The 20,015-nt window shown below is 42.5% G+C and overlaps 1 protein-coding gene across 1 annotated transcript in view; it reads right to left on the minus strand.

Annotated features, from left to right (window-relative positions):
• Window positions 1-20,015, minus strand: part of POLQ (DNA polymerase theta) — a 102,356-nt gene that overhangs the window by 17,716 nt on the left and 64,625 nt on the right. Inside the window, exons 23-28 of the mRNA XM_063433495.1 lie at window positions 14,079-14,253; window positions 12,239-12,365; window positions 9,318-9,433; window positions 7,772-7,956; window positions 4,948-5,059; window positions 2,547-2,671 (exon numbers count right to left, since the gene is read on the minus strand). Of these exons, the coding sequence (XP_063289565.1) occupies window positions 2,547-2,671; window positions 4,948-5,059; window positions 7,772-7,956; window positions 9,318-9,433; window positions 12,239-12,365; window positions 14,079-14,253 (840 nt within the window). The remainder of the gene's footprint in view (window positions 1-2,546; window positions 2,672-4,947; window positions 5,060-7,771; window positions 7,957-9,317; window positions 9,434-12,238; window positions 12,366-14,078; window positions 14,254-20,015) is intronic.

Below are 20,015 nucleotides of genomic sequence, written 5' to 3' on the forward strand. Positions count from 1 at the left end.
CACAGTCTGTAATGGGAATAATGGAAGGGGATCACAGTCTGTAATGGGTATAATGGAAGGGGATCACAGTCTGTAATGGGTATAATGGAAGGGGATCACAGTCTGTAATGGGTATAATGGAAGGGGATCACAGTCTGTAATGGGAATAATGGAAGGGGATCACAGTCTGTAATGGGTATAATGGAAGGGGATCACAGTCTGTAATGGGAATAATGGAAGGCGATCACAGTCTGTAATGGGTATAATGGAAGGGGATCACAGTCTGTAATGGGTATAATGGAAGGGGATCACAGTCTGTAATGGGTATAATGGAAGGGGATCACAGTCTGTAATGGGTATAATGGAAGGGGATCACAGTCTGTAATGGGTATAATGGAAGGGGATCACAGTCTGTAATGGGAATAATGGAAGGGGATCACAGTCTGTAATGGGTATAATGGAAGGGGATCACAGTCTGTAATGAGTATAATGGAATGGGATCACAGTCTGTAATGGGAATAATGGAATGGGATCACAGTCTGTAATGGGAATAATGGAAGGGGATCACAGTCTGTAATGGGAATAATGGAAGGGGATCACAGTCTGTAATGGGTATAATGGAAGGGGATCACAGTCTGTAATGGGTATAATGGAAGGGGATCACAGTCTGTAATGGGTATAATGGAAGGGGATCACAGTTTGTAATGGGTATAATGGAAGGGGATCACAGTCTGTAATGGGTATAATGGAAGGGGATCACAGTTTGTAATGGGTATAATGGAAGGGGATCACAGTCTGTAATGGGTATAATGGAAGGGGATCACAGTCTGTAATGGGTATACTGGAAGGGGATCACAGTTTGTAACGGGCATCAAGGAAGCGGATAAAGTATGTAATGGGGAAAAAAATAAATAAATTAGATTACAGTTTGTAATTGGCATAAACAAAGTGGATTGCAATCTGTAATGGGCGTGAAGTAATCGGATCACTGTCTGTAATAGACATGGCTGTATATGTGGAACACTCTGCTATAGTATGCAGAAACCAGGAGCTAACCTATGATACTGGCTGAGTATGGTAAATGGTAAGGGATTGCAAATATAAAAAAGTGGACTATGCCTTTAAGGTATGAGAAATATGTGCTGTGCCTTTAAATCTCACATAATGTGCGTGATAGGTCTGCTGGTAAAAGAGAAAATAAAACAAAACAAAACAAAAAGAGGGTCCAAAAAAATCGCAAAAAGAATGGAGAAAGAGAGATAAGAAAATGGGAGGAAGAAGGATAAATAGAAGGAGAAAGTAAAAGGAAATAGAGTATAGAAAATAAAAATAAGTAATGAAAATAAATAGATGAATAGTGGATAACGCAGGGCGGGATCGTTCCTACAACCAGAAGGACAGCTACAGGTATTTCCCAGTTTCACCAGCAGAGAACAGTATTCGCACAGGACCTTTTGTGTATTTGCCGAGTGGAGCCGTTTACAGAGCACGTCCCCTGGAGCGAGATCCTTATCGGGACGCACACCGAAAAGCCCGCCGTCCTCACCGGCAGCAGGATTTTTTGAAGCTCAACGGCCCAAGTCAATCCACATCAATCCCAGCCAAATCCAAGGGTTCCTGCACTTTTCTGAAACTCAGACTGGTAACCACTGTATGAACTGTTCCTGCATTATATTATTACATATTTTTATATATTTTTTATAATTTTACCAATAAACTGGTTTATGTTATTTACATCCAGTTTGTACCATTGCTTTCTATATCGAGTGATACTTTTTAAATAGACAACCACCTTAGCATCCAGTTCCACATACTGTATTGCTATCATAATTTGAACCAGATCTTTGATATATACAAAGTATAATATTTGGAGCAGATACCAACTACCCTATACCCCATTAGGGATAGAGTTATCTGCACTGCACATATCATCGGCTGCGTTATCCACTATTCATCTATTTATTTTCATTACTTATTTTTATTTTCTATACTCTATTTCATTTTACTTTCTCCTTCTATTTATCCTTCTTCCTCCCATTTTCTTATCTCTCTTTCTCCATTCTTTCTGCGATTTTTTGGACCCTCTTTTTGTTTTGTTTTGTTTTATTTTCTCTTTTACCAGCAGACCTATCACGCACATTATGTGAGATTTAAAGGCACAGCACATATTTCTCATACCTTAAAGGCATAGTCCACTTTTTTATATTTGCAATCCCTTACCATTTACCATACTCAGCCAGTATCATAGGTTAGCTCCTGGTTTCTGCATACTATAGCAGAGTGTTCCATTTTTTGTATAGGTTTTAGTGAATCCCTATTTTTTCCAGTTTTTGAGCGACCTATTGTTAGTCGGACTCCCTCTCCCCTGGGTATTACATTAGGTATACCAGTACCATCCATTTACATGGCTGTATATGTGTTCATGTGTCACAGTTCCTTGACAGAAGTAACTGAAAAGTGCTGAACAGAAATATGTACAATTTGCTTAATAGTATAAGAAAAATGATTGTAGAAATAAAGACAACAAACCAGGTCTAACAATAAAACACTGACACCAGCTTACTCACATGGGCTCTAGCATGGGGGTTTGAGTCCTTGATGGCAGGAAGGTATCGTCGCCGGCCGAGGATGGTCTGTACGAAGCCATTGTGAGTGCAGTTCTTTACTGTGTCCTTCAGGAATTTCTGGATACCTAGCACACACAGACAATTAATGCAAAGGACATTGCCACAGACATTTCAATGGCTCCAGAGATAAGGAGTCAAGAGAATACTTTGAGTCAAAGTGAAAGGAACAAGGAAACCAATGCAATAAACAGGGATTTTATCATCTGGGAAGATATGCTAAAGGAGATCATGGATAGAGTATGGAGAAGATACAAAGAAACTGGTGGACAATCAATGTGACAATAGCCAGGAATGTGCAGACCTCAGACATCGAGAAGTTTAAATCAGCTACTGAACGAGAGAAACAGGTTATCTAAGGTTCTTGCAAAAACGGAGAAGGTTGGTAATTGAAATAATACAGAATACTAATTAAATTACACAATTCCTATTTGTCTTACAGAATGATAAATAATGTGAATCAAACGGTCATTTACAGAACTTTTTCTTCCAAGCATTATTTAATTGAAATGGATTTCCAATTTATAAAACATTTTACTCCAAAGACAAAAATTTCAGCTAATGACAAAGTGCAAGTGGGGAAACACCACTAGCTTGTTAGCACTTTATAAGATTTGTAAATGGCCCTGATGAGGCTGGAATTATGGTCATTTTCTGTTTTATTTCCCAATGTGTGCAGACAGGTTCTCCATTTTTCATATAGGAGCCATGCCTTGTACGCTTTCGATTTTCCGTTAGCATGAGCCATGATTAATATATAGCCCTCTGGGCTCTGGTAAATACTGGCAAATCTGGCCAGTGCTAACTGCAAGCGGCTGGCATGTGAATTGCACTCACTACATATGGCCAGCAATTCACCATTAATCCGACAGATCTGAAAAAATGGCTCAGCATACGCAGCCAGGACTAGCTAGGGTCCACCGTACAGACTCTGTGTCCAATAAGGTTTCTGTATATTTTTATTTAGTCTGATTTAATGATCTTGGTCCAATCACCATGCCCTGCCAATATGATGCTTCTTATACAGAAACAATGAATTTGATGCTTCTGTATGAGAAGCACTGGATGCGTTCTGCATGCCATTCTGGGCGTTACAATTGACAACATGAAGACTTTAATTTCTGAAAGTCTTAAGGATTTAGTGCCGTCTGTCTATCAGTCACCACAGGAGTGATCCTAAACAAATATAAACAACTGTAAATTCACAGAAATGCCAACTACATGAAGTGATCCCGCTGAGGAAGATTTATCAATTAACAGAAACGTCGGACACTTTTTCAGAATTGAACAATAAAACTTGCTAAATCACCAAAAACTCTTTTAAAATAGTTACTGTCCCCAAATATTTGTAAGCAGAACAAACTCCTCCTCTTAGCTGGTATTCTATTAAAGTAACATGAAATGTATACTAATGATTCCATGTTAATTAATTAAAGTAATTAAAAAGAACATAAAGGACCAATATGGCATAGTAAAATCAATAACACAACAACTATACTAGAACGGTGCATTATACCTTAAATTGTCCGTTTTGAATCATATTAGAGGCCCCCAGATATCATTGTCTATTTGGAACAGAGTTATTATCACACGTTATCTATTATTACCAGTACTGCGGCTACTAACCTTCCTCCGGTAGCTGCAAAGCCAGCGAAACCTACATTGCGTGTGGTGTCACAAGTCACCATGAGTTAAGATGTCATATATATCGAGAGTCTGACTGCAGAAAACGCCCAGATTGAGCATCATACGTTCAATATGCTGGGTTACCAGAACTGCTGCTAATTACAGCGTTACGTGGGATGGTTTGTGTTTTCTACTTGGAATATTTTAAATGCGATTACTAGATAATTGCATACTAACACGATGTGTTGAACCCCATTCCGTTACTGTGAAGTGAAAGTGTGAAGAAGCCACAGGTGACGGAGCGCACAATGTCGATAAAGTGCAGAGCACGTTACAATTGTCTGTCATTTTAACCATCACTACCTTCCTGAACGCACAGTGACACATAAAATCAAGAGCTGAACTATCTATATTATTAACGTTACAGTTTCCCTCTCTACCAAATGGGCATTTGCCTCCATGGTTACTTTTACCCGATCCTCATTTAGGGAATTGCATTTTAAACGCGTCCTAGAGCCATACATTATATACACAGTATTAAATCACTGAATTATCTCAAGGTGAGTCATTGCTATACTCCGATTATATATCAAAAGCCCCAAGAGACATAGAAACCCAGAATGACAATGTTTTAACACGCATACAATTAATGATTAATGATTTGCAGAGAGAAAGATTTGACGGCCAGAGTGACAGGTGGTTCTCCTATGACACCTACCTGTGTATCTTGCTTTAAAGGACTCAATATAAGAAGCTGCATCTTCAGTCTCGATGCCCATCTGCTCTCCCAGCGATTTCGATCCCATCCCATAGACGATTCCATAGCAGATCTATCAGACAGGGAACAACGTTAGCAAATACAGGCAGTTTGGAGAGAGACAGACGATGGAGAATGCGGAGGTTAAACCTGACAATAGTAACAGAACCCCAGATCCGTTAATATACCCCTTCTCTGCAATTCATCTTTAGCTGCAGGACAACACAGGTCTTGTAAACGTCTCTTTACAGCGGTTCTGGGATAAGGTTCTATAAGCACCATGGCAACCAATGGACTGTTCTTACAAAATGCTTCACTGTTTATATTCTTCCCCAGAATTGCTGATTGATTAAAAGGTTTGATGGGTCCCCAGAATCCCTGCTTCATGTACTGCCTGGGTAAAGCCTAAAGTGTTGGGAAGGAGGAGAGGCAAATATGTTTTTACTGAATATCTGAAGAAAGAAATAACAACGTTACAAGAATAGTTTAGATTTCGCAATGATAAATATCCTGACAAATATAACGAAAGTAAGGGTTTGGAATTGAAAAAGAAGAAGATACAGTTGCTGTATAATCGGACATATTATTAAGTATGTTTCCTTGGAAGCCACGGACCCCAGGTGTGCTAACATTCCTCTGGGTCAGCACGGGGAATCGCGCGAAGGAATTCTAGGCTTATCGCGTTTATTCCACCTGAGCAGAATAAATCCCACGTATTCTGCACATTTATACAAATTACTGCTGTGTTTACATTTTCCACTGAAGGGATTTTCTAATGAGCTTTATATTCCACGTTAATATTTCTGAAACGGATTCACTAGTCAGCAAAACGTTATAACCGTTATTAAAGTATACACAGACAGCCCTAGAATATCCACCCAAAATGCACCATTTATGGTTTCATTTCACCCATCTGGAGTCCGATCAGGCTGCTCAGATATTCTAGGAAAAAGAAACTGACTGTACTGTTAATACTTCTAAATTATTGTTACCGGCCTGGCAGAAATAAATAAAACAAAAAACTCGTATTTAACCAGGATGACTGTCATTTTGCATAATAATATTACTTATATGATAATTATACCAGAAAAAAACTCTAGTTCCAAAGCAATGTAAGCTAATCCTCACTTACCATTTCTGATCACAAGAGCTTGCACTTTAAAATGTTTTATAAGCAGAGAATGGGTTAAAAAAACAGCAGATATAAAAATAAAGCGGGGTATTATTGGAATCCCTTTTATGAAATGAGACACTACAGGCCGGCAGGACTGACATACACTGTGATGGATGCCCCTGGCACTGAAGGAATGAAACGAAATGTGTATTCAAGAAACCAGTGGGCATTTTCACTGTCAGTGTGAATGCATAATTAACCCTTACAGAGTGCAGAGTCGCCAACAGGGTGTCACGTGACTGCGCCACACAACACGGACATGTGGACAAGTCATGTTTGCTTACTAGTAAGGATGCCGAGGGCGGCTCCCACAATGCACTGCTCTGTGCCCTGCAGGGAACGTTCTAACGCAGAGTGGTGTCACTAAGCATTACAGTCGCACATGGCTAATCGCTGGGAGCCAGTACAGCAGTCAACGCACATTTTAGTGATTAGCATCAAACAGAAGAAGCATAATGCTCTCTCTTATAAACAAATTGCTTGGCACAGAGCATTAAATTGGGCAAACTGCCTATCAGTGCCTCACCACCTGCCTTTAATACCAGGGGCTCCGGCACAGCGGGGATGCGCAGTGCTTGCACACATTGGAAACAAGCTGGGCTCTGCACGGATCCAGAAAAAGTAACATTTACCATCTCTCTGTACAAAATAATACCTGGATTAACACACGCCAATGTCTAGATCTGAGAAATAAAACCAGCTATCTTAACTGGCAGCCGCAGTCATGGAGCGAGGATTAGAACCGGGGTTAGAATTGCTTTCTCTCTCACCATGCAGAGCTCCAATCAGCACATCGCCACTAACGGCAACTAAAACAAAAAAACACAAACAAAAGCAACTACCCACAAGCTGCCCAACGTGCCACCCCTGATTATCTGCCCGATAACAGCACGGACGTCCTTACTTCTTTTACCTGATCACACCTGAAAGATTTCTGTAGAATGTCTTTCCTAATCACACCTGAAGGTGCCTTTTACAACGAGGCCTTCCTAATCACACCTGGGTAGAATGTCTTTCCTAATCACACCTGAGGGTGCCTTTTACAATGAGGCCTTCCTAATCACACCTGGGTAGAATGTCTTTCCTAATCACGCCTGAAGGTGCCTTTTACAATGAGGCCTTCCTAATCACACCTGGGTAGAATGTCTTTCTTAATCACGCCTGAAGGTTTTATGTACAATGACCCTTTCCTAATCACACCTGAAGCTATTGTGTAGAGTGTCTTTCCTAATCCCACCTGAAGCTATTGTGTAGAGTGTCTTTCCTAATCATGGCCGGAGGTTCTCTGTACAACGACTCTTCCCTAATCACGGCTGAATCGTTCTTGTAGAATGCATTGCCCAATCATGCATCCTTTCCTAATCACACCTGAAGGTTTATTTTAGTAGCTCGGGTTCAGCCTTTTCACTGCAGCAATGAAACAGGGTGTTTGTGCGATCGGATCAGGTATCAGAAGGTTACTACAAAGAGTAGGGAAAAGGGACACCAAAAATGTGCAGAAATGCTCAGATTTATGGTCAGGTAGTGAAGAACCTACTAATTTAATATTCATTCAACGAAGCTCAGATTCTGTATTTGGTAAGTAACTCAGTCATTGGTATGAGGGCTGACCTGCTTCGCTTGCTGACGCACTTTGTCTGTTACGGCTTCAGGATCAATCATTTTCCACTCTGCCGCAATACTCTTAAACACATCTTCTCCGCTGTTCAGGACATGGGTGAGCCGTCTGTCTCTGGATAAATGAGCGAGGATTCGCAGTTCCAGCTGGGAATAATCTGCAGCCAAGATAAGCCCTCCTAAACAACATCAACAAAATATAAAACAGAGAGAAAATACAAATTTCCAGGGCAACACGGCTATCATACTGGTCAAACCACCTAATTTGGCCTCTTTTTAAAGCGCTAGTGAGATCACACCTTGAATATGCTGTGCAATTTAGCACCTGTTCTAAAGAATGATATTATGCCACTAGAAAATGTGCAGAGGTGGGCTACAAAATTAAAATGGACAATTCTAGTTATGAAGAAAAGCTTACAAATTTATATCTGTTTAAACATATTTAACAATATACACATATATTCGGGGCCAAAATAAACCATTGTCTGGAAATCTATTCATAAACAAGACTATAGGTCATGTGTTTAGACTGGAAGAAAGGAGATTTAGTCTAAGGCAAAGGAAACTGATTTCTTACAGTAAGAACAATAAGTAGTGGAATTCTCTGCCTAAAGAGGTGGTTTTACAGATTTTTTTGAAACAACAACTTGAAGAACTCTTTCAAAAACGGTCAAAAAGCTTCTTGATCTAAAGAGAGTTCTGGTTGCTATTCTGGGGTTAAGAAGGATTTTTTCCTAGTTTGTTGCAAAATTGGAAAGCAGTTCAAACTGTTTTTTTTTGTCAATCTCTTTTTGTTATTGAGGCATATACATTTCGATACAGTGAGACAACACTGTAATAACTAAACGAAAAACGTGCATATCACAAAACGCATATCAGTGAGATAGACCTCATTTTATGGTAACTTGTTAGGGTAAAAATCTAAAAGGATGTGCCTCACTAGATTCTGGAGACTAAGAAGCTTGTCTAGACATGGAGAGTGAGGAAAATAGATTCTATATGGTCAGCTAAACATCCATGCCTGTATACTGTGCACAAAGTAAGCTTATAGACTAATTATGCCTTCTAGACCGGATAGAGGCTAATTCGATTTACATTTAATGATCCGTGCCTGACTAACATATGTAACAAAATAGCTTTAATGTCACTCGGTACTGGACGCAATATAATAAGAGGGCAAATACCCCTGCACTCGGAACAGGCTGGTAACCTATAATGGGGTTAATTCTCTGCTATCAAGAAATCTGTGTTTCTTCCGATGCCACAGGCAGGCCGCCTTCAAGTCAGGCAGGATATCACCTCTCTCCAACATGTAATCTTGTAAAGACAGCCAGGCTTTATGTGCACAATGTGTGGCAGGTCTGCTGTACCTTCAACTCCTTGAACTCAGACCTAAAAGGGTGCCGTTACCACATATCGAAGGACCCCCCTTTCTCCACTTAGTAAGATCGCCTATAGAACTATGTAACTATGTATGTAAAGAGCAATATCGGGCTAGATGTTAGGCAGAGGTTTTAATGCTATTTTTACACCAGGTTACCTGAGAATGGCACAAAGGCATGACGCATACTGACGAAGAATGGCACTCCCTTCTCAGCAGGTATTTCTTCTACGGGCAACTTCGACCTCAGAGAAATGAAGGTATTCTTCCTACCCCTGTAAACACACAATGCAGAAACACAGCGTAGTGTCATTTAACATCACTGCAGAGAAACAGCTTCTTGAAATTTGACTTACAAGCATTAATATATAAAATCACCAGGCACTGCATTGATGGCCATCATATTCACCTGGTCTCGAACCCACATAGTGACGGTGGTCATTTTCACCTGGTCTCTAACCCACATAGTGACGGTGGTCATTTTCACCTGGTCTCTAACCCACATAGTGACGGTGGTCATATTCACCTGGTCTCTAACCCACGTAGTGACGGTGGTCATATTCACCTGGTCTCTAACCCACATAGTGACGGTGATCACATTCACCTGGTCTCTAACCCACGTAGTGACGGTGGTCATATTCCTCTGGTCTCTAACCCACATAGTGACGGTGGTCATATTCACCTGGTCTCTAACCCACGTAGTGACGGTGGTCATATTCACCTGGTCTCTAACCCACATAGTGACGGTGGTCATATTCACCTGGTCTCTAACCCACGTAGTGACGGTGGTCATATTCACCTGGTCTCTAACCCACATAGTGACGGTGGTCATTTTCACCTGGTCTCTAACCCACGTAGTGACGGTGGTCATATTCACCTGGTCTCTAACCCACATAGTGACGGTGGTCATATTCACCTGGTCTCTAACCCACATAGTGACGGTGGTCATTTTCACCTGGTCTCTAACCCACGTAGTGACGGTGGTCATATTCACCTGGTCTCTAACCCACATAGTGACGGTGGTCATATTCACCTGGTCTCTAACCCACATAGTGATGGTGATCACATTCACCTGGTCTCTAACCCACGTAGTGACGGTGGTCATTTTCACCTGGTCTCTAACCCACGTAGTGATGGTGATCATAGTCACCTGGTCTCTAACCCACATAGTGACAGTGATCATATTCACCTGGTCTCTAACCCACATAGTGACGGTGGTCATATTCACCTGGTCTCTAACCCACATAGTGACGGTGGTCATATTCACCTGGTCTCTAACCCACATAGTGACGGTGGTCATATTCACCTGGTCTCTAACCCACAATTATTCAGCCAGACTTACTACCATAGTTCTGTGCAGAGTAAACTAAACTCAACGTCAGATGATAGGTGGAGGAAATTTATAAAAGCAGAGTAACATTAAAATAAGTGGATCAATATTTAGAAATATTCCACTCGTTTCCAAGGGGATTTCTCCACTTTTATAACTCTGCTCCTAAGAATCTCGAAATCTGTGTAAAAGTAATTACTAGAAATGTGCGCAAATGCATTTCAGATGGTACGAACAAATCAAATTCCTTTTAATCTATGTTTGAACTAATCGATCCATCCAGTTTTAACCCGTTTTACCTTATGCAATTAATAAGACTCAGCAGGTAAATCCCAGATTGTGGATTTGTTCGGATGTAGATTAAAAGGCATTTGATTCATTCGTACTAGAGGACACATATTTGTGCACAAGTCCAGGAATTATTTTGTTTGTTTTCATTTAACCTGAAGCACAAGTCCCCTTGGCAGTCTAAAACATGATTCAGAAGTCACAGAAGCAAGGGTGAAGAGTCAGTACGCAAATGGAGTTCTGCTGGGACAGGAGTCTTGCAGCAGATCTGCTTAACACATCAAATATCCTTCAAAGTAACGAGCACGGACATGCCACACGAGATTGCAAGGACACAGAAAAAGTTGGTTAATTGCTGTTTAACAGCAGCAACAAGCTATAGCACTTGTAACAGACAGAGTAAAACAATCTGAGACATCTTTGACGTGCCCCAGGACTTTTCTACATGATATATCCCTTCATCCACAATATTACACAGTGATATATTTAAGAATTGAGCCACAGATGTCTGGCAATGTGAGTAATTCTAGACCCAGTCTAAGGGCCATACAATTATCTAAACTTTTATAGTCATTAATTGGGCTGTATATACTATCACAAGAATGGCCAATTTGGTTATTGATAAAAATAACTCTGGCCAAAGCAACATCATGGTGATGTGGTATTTACTAAAGTCATATCTGCAGACAGATGAAGGGACCATCTTTATTTATATTTTACGTTTACTTAGTTGCCCTAGAGATCACTCTGTGGAGGATGATCTGTAAGAATTCTGCATTCATATAGCATTTAGAGATAACTGGTGAGATATCCGCATATAACTCAGGCACTTGCCCCATCTAGAAAAGGCTGAGGTACAAAGCACGTGAAAAGCTTTATTTACGGATTCATTTTTTGCCCATTTATTGACATCTACAGAGAGGATGGGTATATGTAAAGGATGACAGAGGACTGCAGATCACAGTTCGTGTTAAACAGAAAATGAATCCTCCTTCTCTGCTACAAGGGACAGGTCACCTGAGCGATGGAGTACAAGTGGCTTTATTGAAAATTCATGGATAGTGGTGGGAAAGGTCAGCATTTTGGTTACAAGAAAGATTGACAATTTCCTGAAATATTTAGGGTTTACAAGGGCCAAGTGGAGAAGACATTAGCCCTGGCTGGTAGCTAAATTTATATTGTTGTGAATTCATTAGAGGGCAAGAATTTATCAAGAGCCTCTGGCTGTCTGGAGATTTAGTGGTAAATGTCCTGGGTCAGCTGATTGATCGAGGCAGAGTTTCTGATTCCTGGAGTGTAATAGGAAGAGGAATGATTCCTTATTAGGAGCAGTTTGTGAAGATTCATGACCAGTGAAGCACATCGAAACAAAAAACGAGGGACAGTGAAGGGATAAAGGATAATAAAGGATTTCCTGCATGTGTCCTATTAATTACAATTAAAGCCCCATTGCCCCTTAAACCTGTTTCGTGAAGGAGCATGCGCCCCCTTGTCCTGAGATGGTGGACTTTCTCCAACAAGACGTGGCATTTCAATTTCAAAGTCTTTGGGCACATTTTGGATATTAGGCTCTGTAAAACTGACACGACCTAAAAAGGAGATAAAGAGTAGACTGTTAGCCACTGGACGAGCAAATGGCTATCATTGAAAACATTACACTATATTTAGAAGTGCCACCAAGGGTGGAACACACTGAGGAAGATGGAGAGTAACCTGCCTTAGTGAACAGTGATACTTTCTAACTGTGTAAATAGGGGTACCCAGTCTCCTTCCAACTCAATATTACATAATACATATCTGCTACAAATGGTCAATGTAAACCCAGGTCACAGAAAAACTCTTCATCGATCACTACACTATAACTACTGAAAACTATATTTCTTTTTTTATAATGTTTCCCATACAGTGGTTTTATTAGTGGGGTTTTAAAAAACCCGGGTCTAATTTTGGTTCAATTTCACGGTTATCCCTGAGTCCTCAGAGAAAGAAATGACACCCCCAATTACGTAACTGGTGATAGTGACACTTTAATGCACTCTATTTGTAGTTAATATACAGCAGTAATGCTGTGGGTGCAGGGATTCATACAGTGGGGTGCAGGGTTAGATAAAATGTCATGGCTTAAGGTTAATAGAGTAGGTGTGGAGATTATAGGTTTATAAAATACTCTAAATTCATTCAAAACGTGGTGTCACAGTGCAAATTACATTACATGTTCGAGTTTGTGGCTGATCTCAAGGCATAGTAAATGGCTAGTTTTGGTGTGAGGGGGTCAGTTAATATACGTGGGAGGGGGGATACAATTTACCCTTGGGCTGAAACCCTTGGCCAGCCCTGCTTCTATGTATGAATTCTTTATCTCAATTTAGTCCTTACAATGGATTTAAGTGCTATGATTAAAGGGATACTCCACTGCTCAAAAATCAATGCAATGAAAACATTATTTAATTATGCATTTTTTCATTGGGGGTATCTAAATATATATATTAAATATAAAAAAACACTTGCAAAACCTGCAGATCTTATGTCTGCAGCCTTTGCAAGCTCTCCCCTTCTAACCCCGGTCAGACTTTCTGTGGCTATCCAATCACAGACTTCCCAATGCAGCTCAATGAGAAGCAGAGATGCTCTGTGCAATGGCTGCCTCTTGATTTTATCTCCACTGAGCTAACCAAACCAGGAAATAACAGGACTGAGTGTCTGATTGAAAGCCAGGGGAGTGGAACAAGCTTAATTTAAAAAAGTTCTAATTTCTATTGAAACTTTGACGTTATGTGTAAAAAAAAGAAAAAAAAAAAGATACAAACTATATACAGGATAACTCTTCACACAATGCATACATGAGCGTCCCATTCATGTAAAAACAGAGTTTTGTAAAATAATTCAAGACATGCTCCAAACAGGAGTGTGCATCTCACTCCTTCTAAGGCCTTGTGATAGAGAAATATCAAGTAAATGAAAATCTCAGATTAAGGGCAAAGAGTTGGGGCAGGCTTGGTCCGTGCAGTGATTGACAGATTTGGAGTGGATGCAGACAGTTGGGGCAGGCTTGGTCCGTGCAGTGATTGACAGATTTGGAGTGGATGCAGACAGTTGGGGCAGGCTTGGTCCGTGCAGTGATTGACAGATTTGGAGTGGATGCAGACAGTTGGGGAAGGCTTGGTCCGTGCAGTGATTGACAGATTTGGAGTGGATGCAGACAGTTGGGGCAGGCTTGGTCCGTGCAGTGATTGACAGATTTGGAGTGGATCCCTTGGTTTGGATATTCTAGGCCGGTTTGGGACATTCAGGCTATGAGTTACCTGTGGCTGTGTGTGTCTGAGACACAGGATGGATCCGTTCCATTCCCAGACAGACACTGAAACGCTTCTCTCTCTGTAACGGGAACACCACCTTGGTCAGAGCATTGGTGATTCGCTTCCACTCCAGGATCAGACCAGGAATGGGGTGTAAATCTTTCAATTTCTCCAAAACATCCTGTAGAAAAGAAAAAAAATGTATTACCAATCCCCATCAGATAATGCTTGGAATTCCATAGATGCAAAGAAACAATTACAGATAGTGAAGGTCATGGAATTTCTACAGTTTAAATAATTATGAAAATACTTATTGTATTCAACCAGAAGACAATCAGTTAAATGCATGTAGAAATAAAATACATATCAGGCAGTTATTTCTATGGGACATTGAGCCCCCCAAGGCACAGATATATGGTCAGTTTTAGTAATGCTAATGAAGACAAACTTATGGAAACATTTTAAAATGTGTATGGATTTTTTTTCAGCATTTGTTTCTCTGGAAGATATGAAAAACAGCTTGAAAAAGCTGCAGACCTGCTGTCTGCAACCTTTGCAAGTCATCCCCTCCACCAATCAGAAACTGCTGTAGACGTCAGCACGCAATAGCAACTTCTAATTCATCTAAAAGAGCTGCAGTAAAGTTAGTGTCAGAGTGGCCAGTGATGGCTGGCGTCCGAGTGACAGCCAGGGAGGTGTTTCTGCCCCCAATTATAAAAATGCTGATTTCTATAGAAATTGTCACTTTTATAAAAAGTCATGAAAATAACAGACTCTAGACACATAAAACCCTTCAGCAAGCTACAGTGCTTAGTGTGGATGTTCATTTAATAGATTAGGTGTCTAGATAATATTGTGTGTAGGAATGCTCAGAACTGTAAACTCGAGGATAAGTCCACATTATAAAGGGAATTATCACACTGCACATTGTAGACTTACAGAGACAGTATCAGACTAGGTTACCAATTCACAGCAAATAAAGTGGATCAGGTAACATTTCCATGTTGGCTTTCTCAATATAGAGATGAAATATGCACGGGGTACGTCGTTCGCACTGATGGTAAATACTGAAATAGAGATCTCTCTAGATACCGTATATTGGTGATCATTCGTATATTGGTGATCACATATTGGTGATCATTCGCTAAACTGGTTTTGATCGTATGTATCGGAACGCTCGCAATATGTGTCTATTTCTGACAGCGACTCCCTCCCTCTCCCAGTCACGTGTGGTGTTCCCCAAGGTTCCATTCTCGGCCCCCTACTATTTTCATTATTTATAAATGATCGTCCTAATGTCTGCAAATCCTCAAATGTACACATGTACGCAGATGACACGGTAATCTATGCGAGCAATTCCGATCTACCGCAGCTTGAGGCTGTTCTCCAAACCAGTTTACAGAGGTAGAAAAGTGGATCGCAAAAAACAAACTGTTCCTGAACACTGACAAAACTGTCACAATGATCTTTGGAACAGTGCCTAAATTACACAAATTACACAATTCCCACCTATCCATCAAAACAAATTCAAATGGCACACTGACCGCAGTCCACTCTTTCAAATACTTGGGTATGATGTTAGACCCCAATCTATCTTCTGGCCTGCACATAGAAAAGCTTGCATCTAAACTTTATCCAAAACTAGGTGCCCTGTACAGAAACAAATCCTGCCTAAGCCCTTCAGTAAAGGAAAAGATTGTACAGCAAATGCTGATGCCAATCATTGATTATGGGGATGTAGTATATGCATCTGCATCGCAATCCCACATTAATAAACTCAACACATTGTATAACTCGTTCTGCCGATTTGTGCTACAATGTAATTACAGGACCCACCATTGTGACATGCTAAAAGAACTAAACTGGCTGTCGCTGGAATCCAGACGCACCCTTCATCTTTCCAGCCTTGTGTTTAAGAGCTTTTCTGGGAAACTCCCACCCTACCTGAACGCAATGCTTTCCCTGGCTGTTCCCACTTCCTACAACCTCCGATCCAGTACCAACACTTTACTTGGTCTACCTCAATATAAAAAGAAAGCAGCCTGATCCTCCTCCTACAGAGCACCGCATTTGTGGAACGACCTTCCGCACAAGTTAAAATCTTCCCTAAGCTTAAAGTCCTTTAAGAGGTCCCTTTCTACATACCTCAAAACAGAATGTACCTGTCATGGTTGATTATATATTTCCTACCTGTTCTATGTTACATTTTGTATATATCGTGTATTAATATTGTATTTGTATTTTATTGTACACTAACTGTAACAATGCAATGATTTGTGGACCCAGGACATACTTGAAAAAGAGAGAAATCTCAATGTATCTTTCCTGGTAAAATATTTTATAAATAAATATTAAAACCCTCATATTGAAGCAGAAAATCATTCTGCACCGAGTGTGTAGGAGGGGCCATCTGTGTTCATTTATACTCACAGAATTTAGGAAATGTACCCACAGGCTGATGGCCATTTCTCCAGGATTATCAGTTGCACAAAATTCTGTGGATTGTACACAATGGGTGACCGTGTACTGTGAATTGCAGATACATATACACAATGCACACCCCATCTCAAATTAGCTACACTTAGCACAGCATGTGTAATGGCACCCCGGGCATAAAAAGGTTAAACCGCCGTTTAGTACATCTTCCCCTTCCAGAGACACAGGCACAGCTACTGCAGAACACCAAACTCCCGAACTGGATACAAGGGAATACTCCAAGCTCCCGAACTGGATACAAAATAGCACTCCAAACTCCCGAACTGGAACCTCACGAATAGCTGCTAGCAGACGAACAGGAAAAGCACCCAAGCGGCTTACACTCCTGGCAATCAGTCTCTAACAGCATACAGTAAATCCCCCCCAAATACGAGACAGAGCTCCGTGTTGAGGGTCAAGCAGTGGTCTGGTTTAATGTGGGCTACCTGCCTGGTATTTATGCAGGTCTTCCACCTGGTGGACACTCCCCATGGGGATCAAATGGAAGACTGGGACACAAATGGTAAAATAACCAATCACAGGCATACCGGGTTAAAACACTCCCACAGTACATTACAATCCGTCCCCTCTATCCGGGAGATAATTAGGAAGTAATCCAATTATCTCCAAGGACAGAGGCACAACTCCATTAACCACATGGTTACAGTAAAACACTAAAATACAATAATATACATAATATTACATTTGTCACATAAAATGTATACATGTAACCCATCCCCAGATAGCTGGGATCTGAGTGCACAAAGTACTGAATAGCGCTCAGATCCTATGCACACAGTCCAATCGCCGTGGAGTTAAAGTGTTCACAAAGTCTGTTCTCCATACGAATAGACTCCACGGGATGGCTATCTGGGGAAATGCTGTTCATACGGTTTAAACTACCGAATGAACAGGCATCTGGTTAAATGCGGTGTTCGCGCAAATAAGTGTCCGTTTCCAGTTCCATAGTTTGGGCGCTGAACACCGCTGGCCGTTCAGGACTTTAAAATGGCCACCGCCACGTGTTCGGCAAACGAACAAAGGCCACCCAGTATTCGTCAATTAAGCTGCGGTTAACCACAGCTTCTGGGGGGTCAATTGATGGCACACTCCAGCTTCCAGGTGGTCCAGTCATTCGTGCGTCAGTTCGGTAGATTGAATCTACTGACCGCTGGGCAGAAAGGCACGAATAAGCCTTTTCTGCAGGCGAAAGGAAGACTTTAACATGGGGCCCATAGTCCAGAGGCAACAGGCGGGCAACCAGGCTCCTCCAATGCAATGTGGCGAGATTGGTCTCGTCACATCTCTCCCCTTTTCCAAACAGACTAACAGGGTATCTGACCTCCTGCCGGTCAGTGCCCTGGTTAGTCCAGCAGCCCACCCACAAAACACAATCAGTAATACAGCCCACCCACAATAACTGGTTACTACACCTGGGTAGAGGAGAACTTTGTCCATGTCCAGGTGCCTCACCATGGCTGTGTGGGTGACTGGTAAGCTGACTTGGTGGGTTGCTGAGTGGGCAGAGACCAGCGGTACTCTGCCCTGGTTCCAGCACTACCACGGGAGTAGTCTGGTTGGAGCCTGGTTGCTGGAGGGGGAGACCGACTGTCTCCCCTTTGGATACACAGCTCTGCTGCCGGAGGGGGAGACTGACTGTCTCCCCTTTGGCTAAACAGCCCTGTCGCTGGGTGGCAGGACCGACCGTCCCTACCCCCTGTGCTGTAAGTGCAGAGACCACAGTCCCATCTGCACAGTTGGGACTTACTGTCTCCCCCTGGTATACTGTCTCCCCCTGGTATGTTAAGCTGCCGCTGGGGAGAGGGGGTAACAAGCTCCTCTCCCATATATACTTCCAGCCGAGGGGGAGGGAGACCGACTGTCTCCGCTCCCAATACAGAGTCCTGCTGCTGGGGAGTGGAGACTGGGCTCCCAATTCCCTGCTGTATCTCCCGCTGTGGAATGGAGACTGGGTTCCCAATTCCCTGCAATTCACTCTGCTGCTGGGGGACAGGAGCAACTATCTCTGCCCCCTGTAACTCAGCCTGCCGCTGGGGAATGGAGACTGGGCTCCCAATTCCCAATACATTACACTGCCGCTGGGGATCTGAGCCGACCGCCCAGCATCCCGGTAGCTCACCCTGCCACTGGGGAGGGGGGACACTGCTCTCCTCTCCCTGTGGGGCCAGTGGAGAGACCTCGGTCCCATCTCTACTGGCCGGCTGGAGGTCCTCCCAGTCAACGTCTACGATATCCTCCCAGCTGAAGGGCTCTGGACCGGCATCTGCCACAATTCTCTCCTGCTGGGTATCCTCGATGGAGCGGAACAGGTTTTTGTAATCTTGCTCCAGTTCCCACTCCAGGGTTGCGAGGTGTACTGGTCCCACTTCGTGCACGTCTTGCATACCCTCCCTCCAGTCAAAGATATCATGGAACCGGATCTCTGCAGGGCTCCCAAAGTCAGGTTCTGTGAACGCCTCCCACAACAAGCCAGGGCCATTAAACTCTTCTCCCTCTGGGTTATCGTGTCCAAGGTGTATACTGAACCGTATACCACCAGAGTGCCTGGTAGGCATCCTCTAGCCACAGCTCCTGCCATACCCGGTGCTCGAGCTCCTTTACCCATTGCTCCAGTGACTGCTCTCCCAGGAAGGTCATCCGCAGTGCCAGTCGTGTCTGTAATCGCTGCTCTTCACTGGGTAGACTCTCACCCCGCTGGTATTGTACATTATCCAGGGCCTGGTACCAGATGCCTTTCCTTAATGCATCCCAGCCATCCAGGTCCTCCTCCTCGTATAACACTGCTGGTTCCATTCTGTTGCTTTTAGGGTCGCTGTACTGGGTCATGCGTTGCCCTCAAATTGTAAAATCCAAAGAAATGGTGTCTCCTGTAGCTGTCCTTCTCACTGTAGGAACGATCCCGCTGCTTGCCACCAATTGTAACGGCACCCCGGGCATAAAAGGGTTAAACCCGCCGTTTAGTAGATCTTCCCCTTCCAGAGACACAGGCACAGCTACTGCAGAACACCAAACTCCCGAACTGGATACAAAATAGCACTCCAAACTCCTGAACTGTAACCTCACGAATAGCTGCTAGCAGACGAACAGGAAAAGCACCCAAGCGGCTTACACTCCTGGCAATCAGTCTCTAACAGCATACAGTAAATCTCCCCAAATACGAGACAGAGCACCGTGTTGAGGGTCAAGCAGTGGTCTGGTTTATTGTGGGTTACCTGCCCGGTATTTATGCAGGTCTTCCACCTGGTGGACACTCCCCTAGGGGATCAGATGGAAGACTGGGACACAAATGGTAAAATAACCAATCACAGGCATACCGGGTTAAAACACTCCCACAGTACATTACAATCCCTCCCCTCTATCAGGGAGATAATCGGTTAACCGCAGCTTCTAGGGGGTCAATTGATGGTGTAGCGGATTGTATTAAGCCTGCCCTGTAATAGTTATATA

Source organism: Pelobates fuscus, chromosome 1, assembly GCF_036172605.1.
Source record: "Pelobates fuscus isolate aPelFus1 chromosome 1, aPelFus1.pri, whole genome shotgun sequence".
Taxonomy (NCBI): Eukaryota; Metazoa; Chordata; class Amphibia; order Anura; family Pelobatidae; genus Pelobates; species Pelobates fuscus.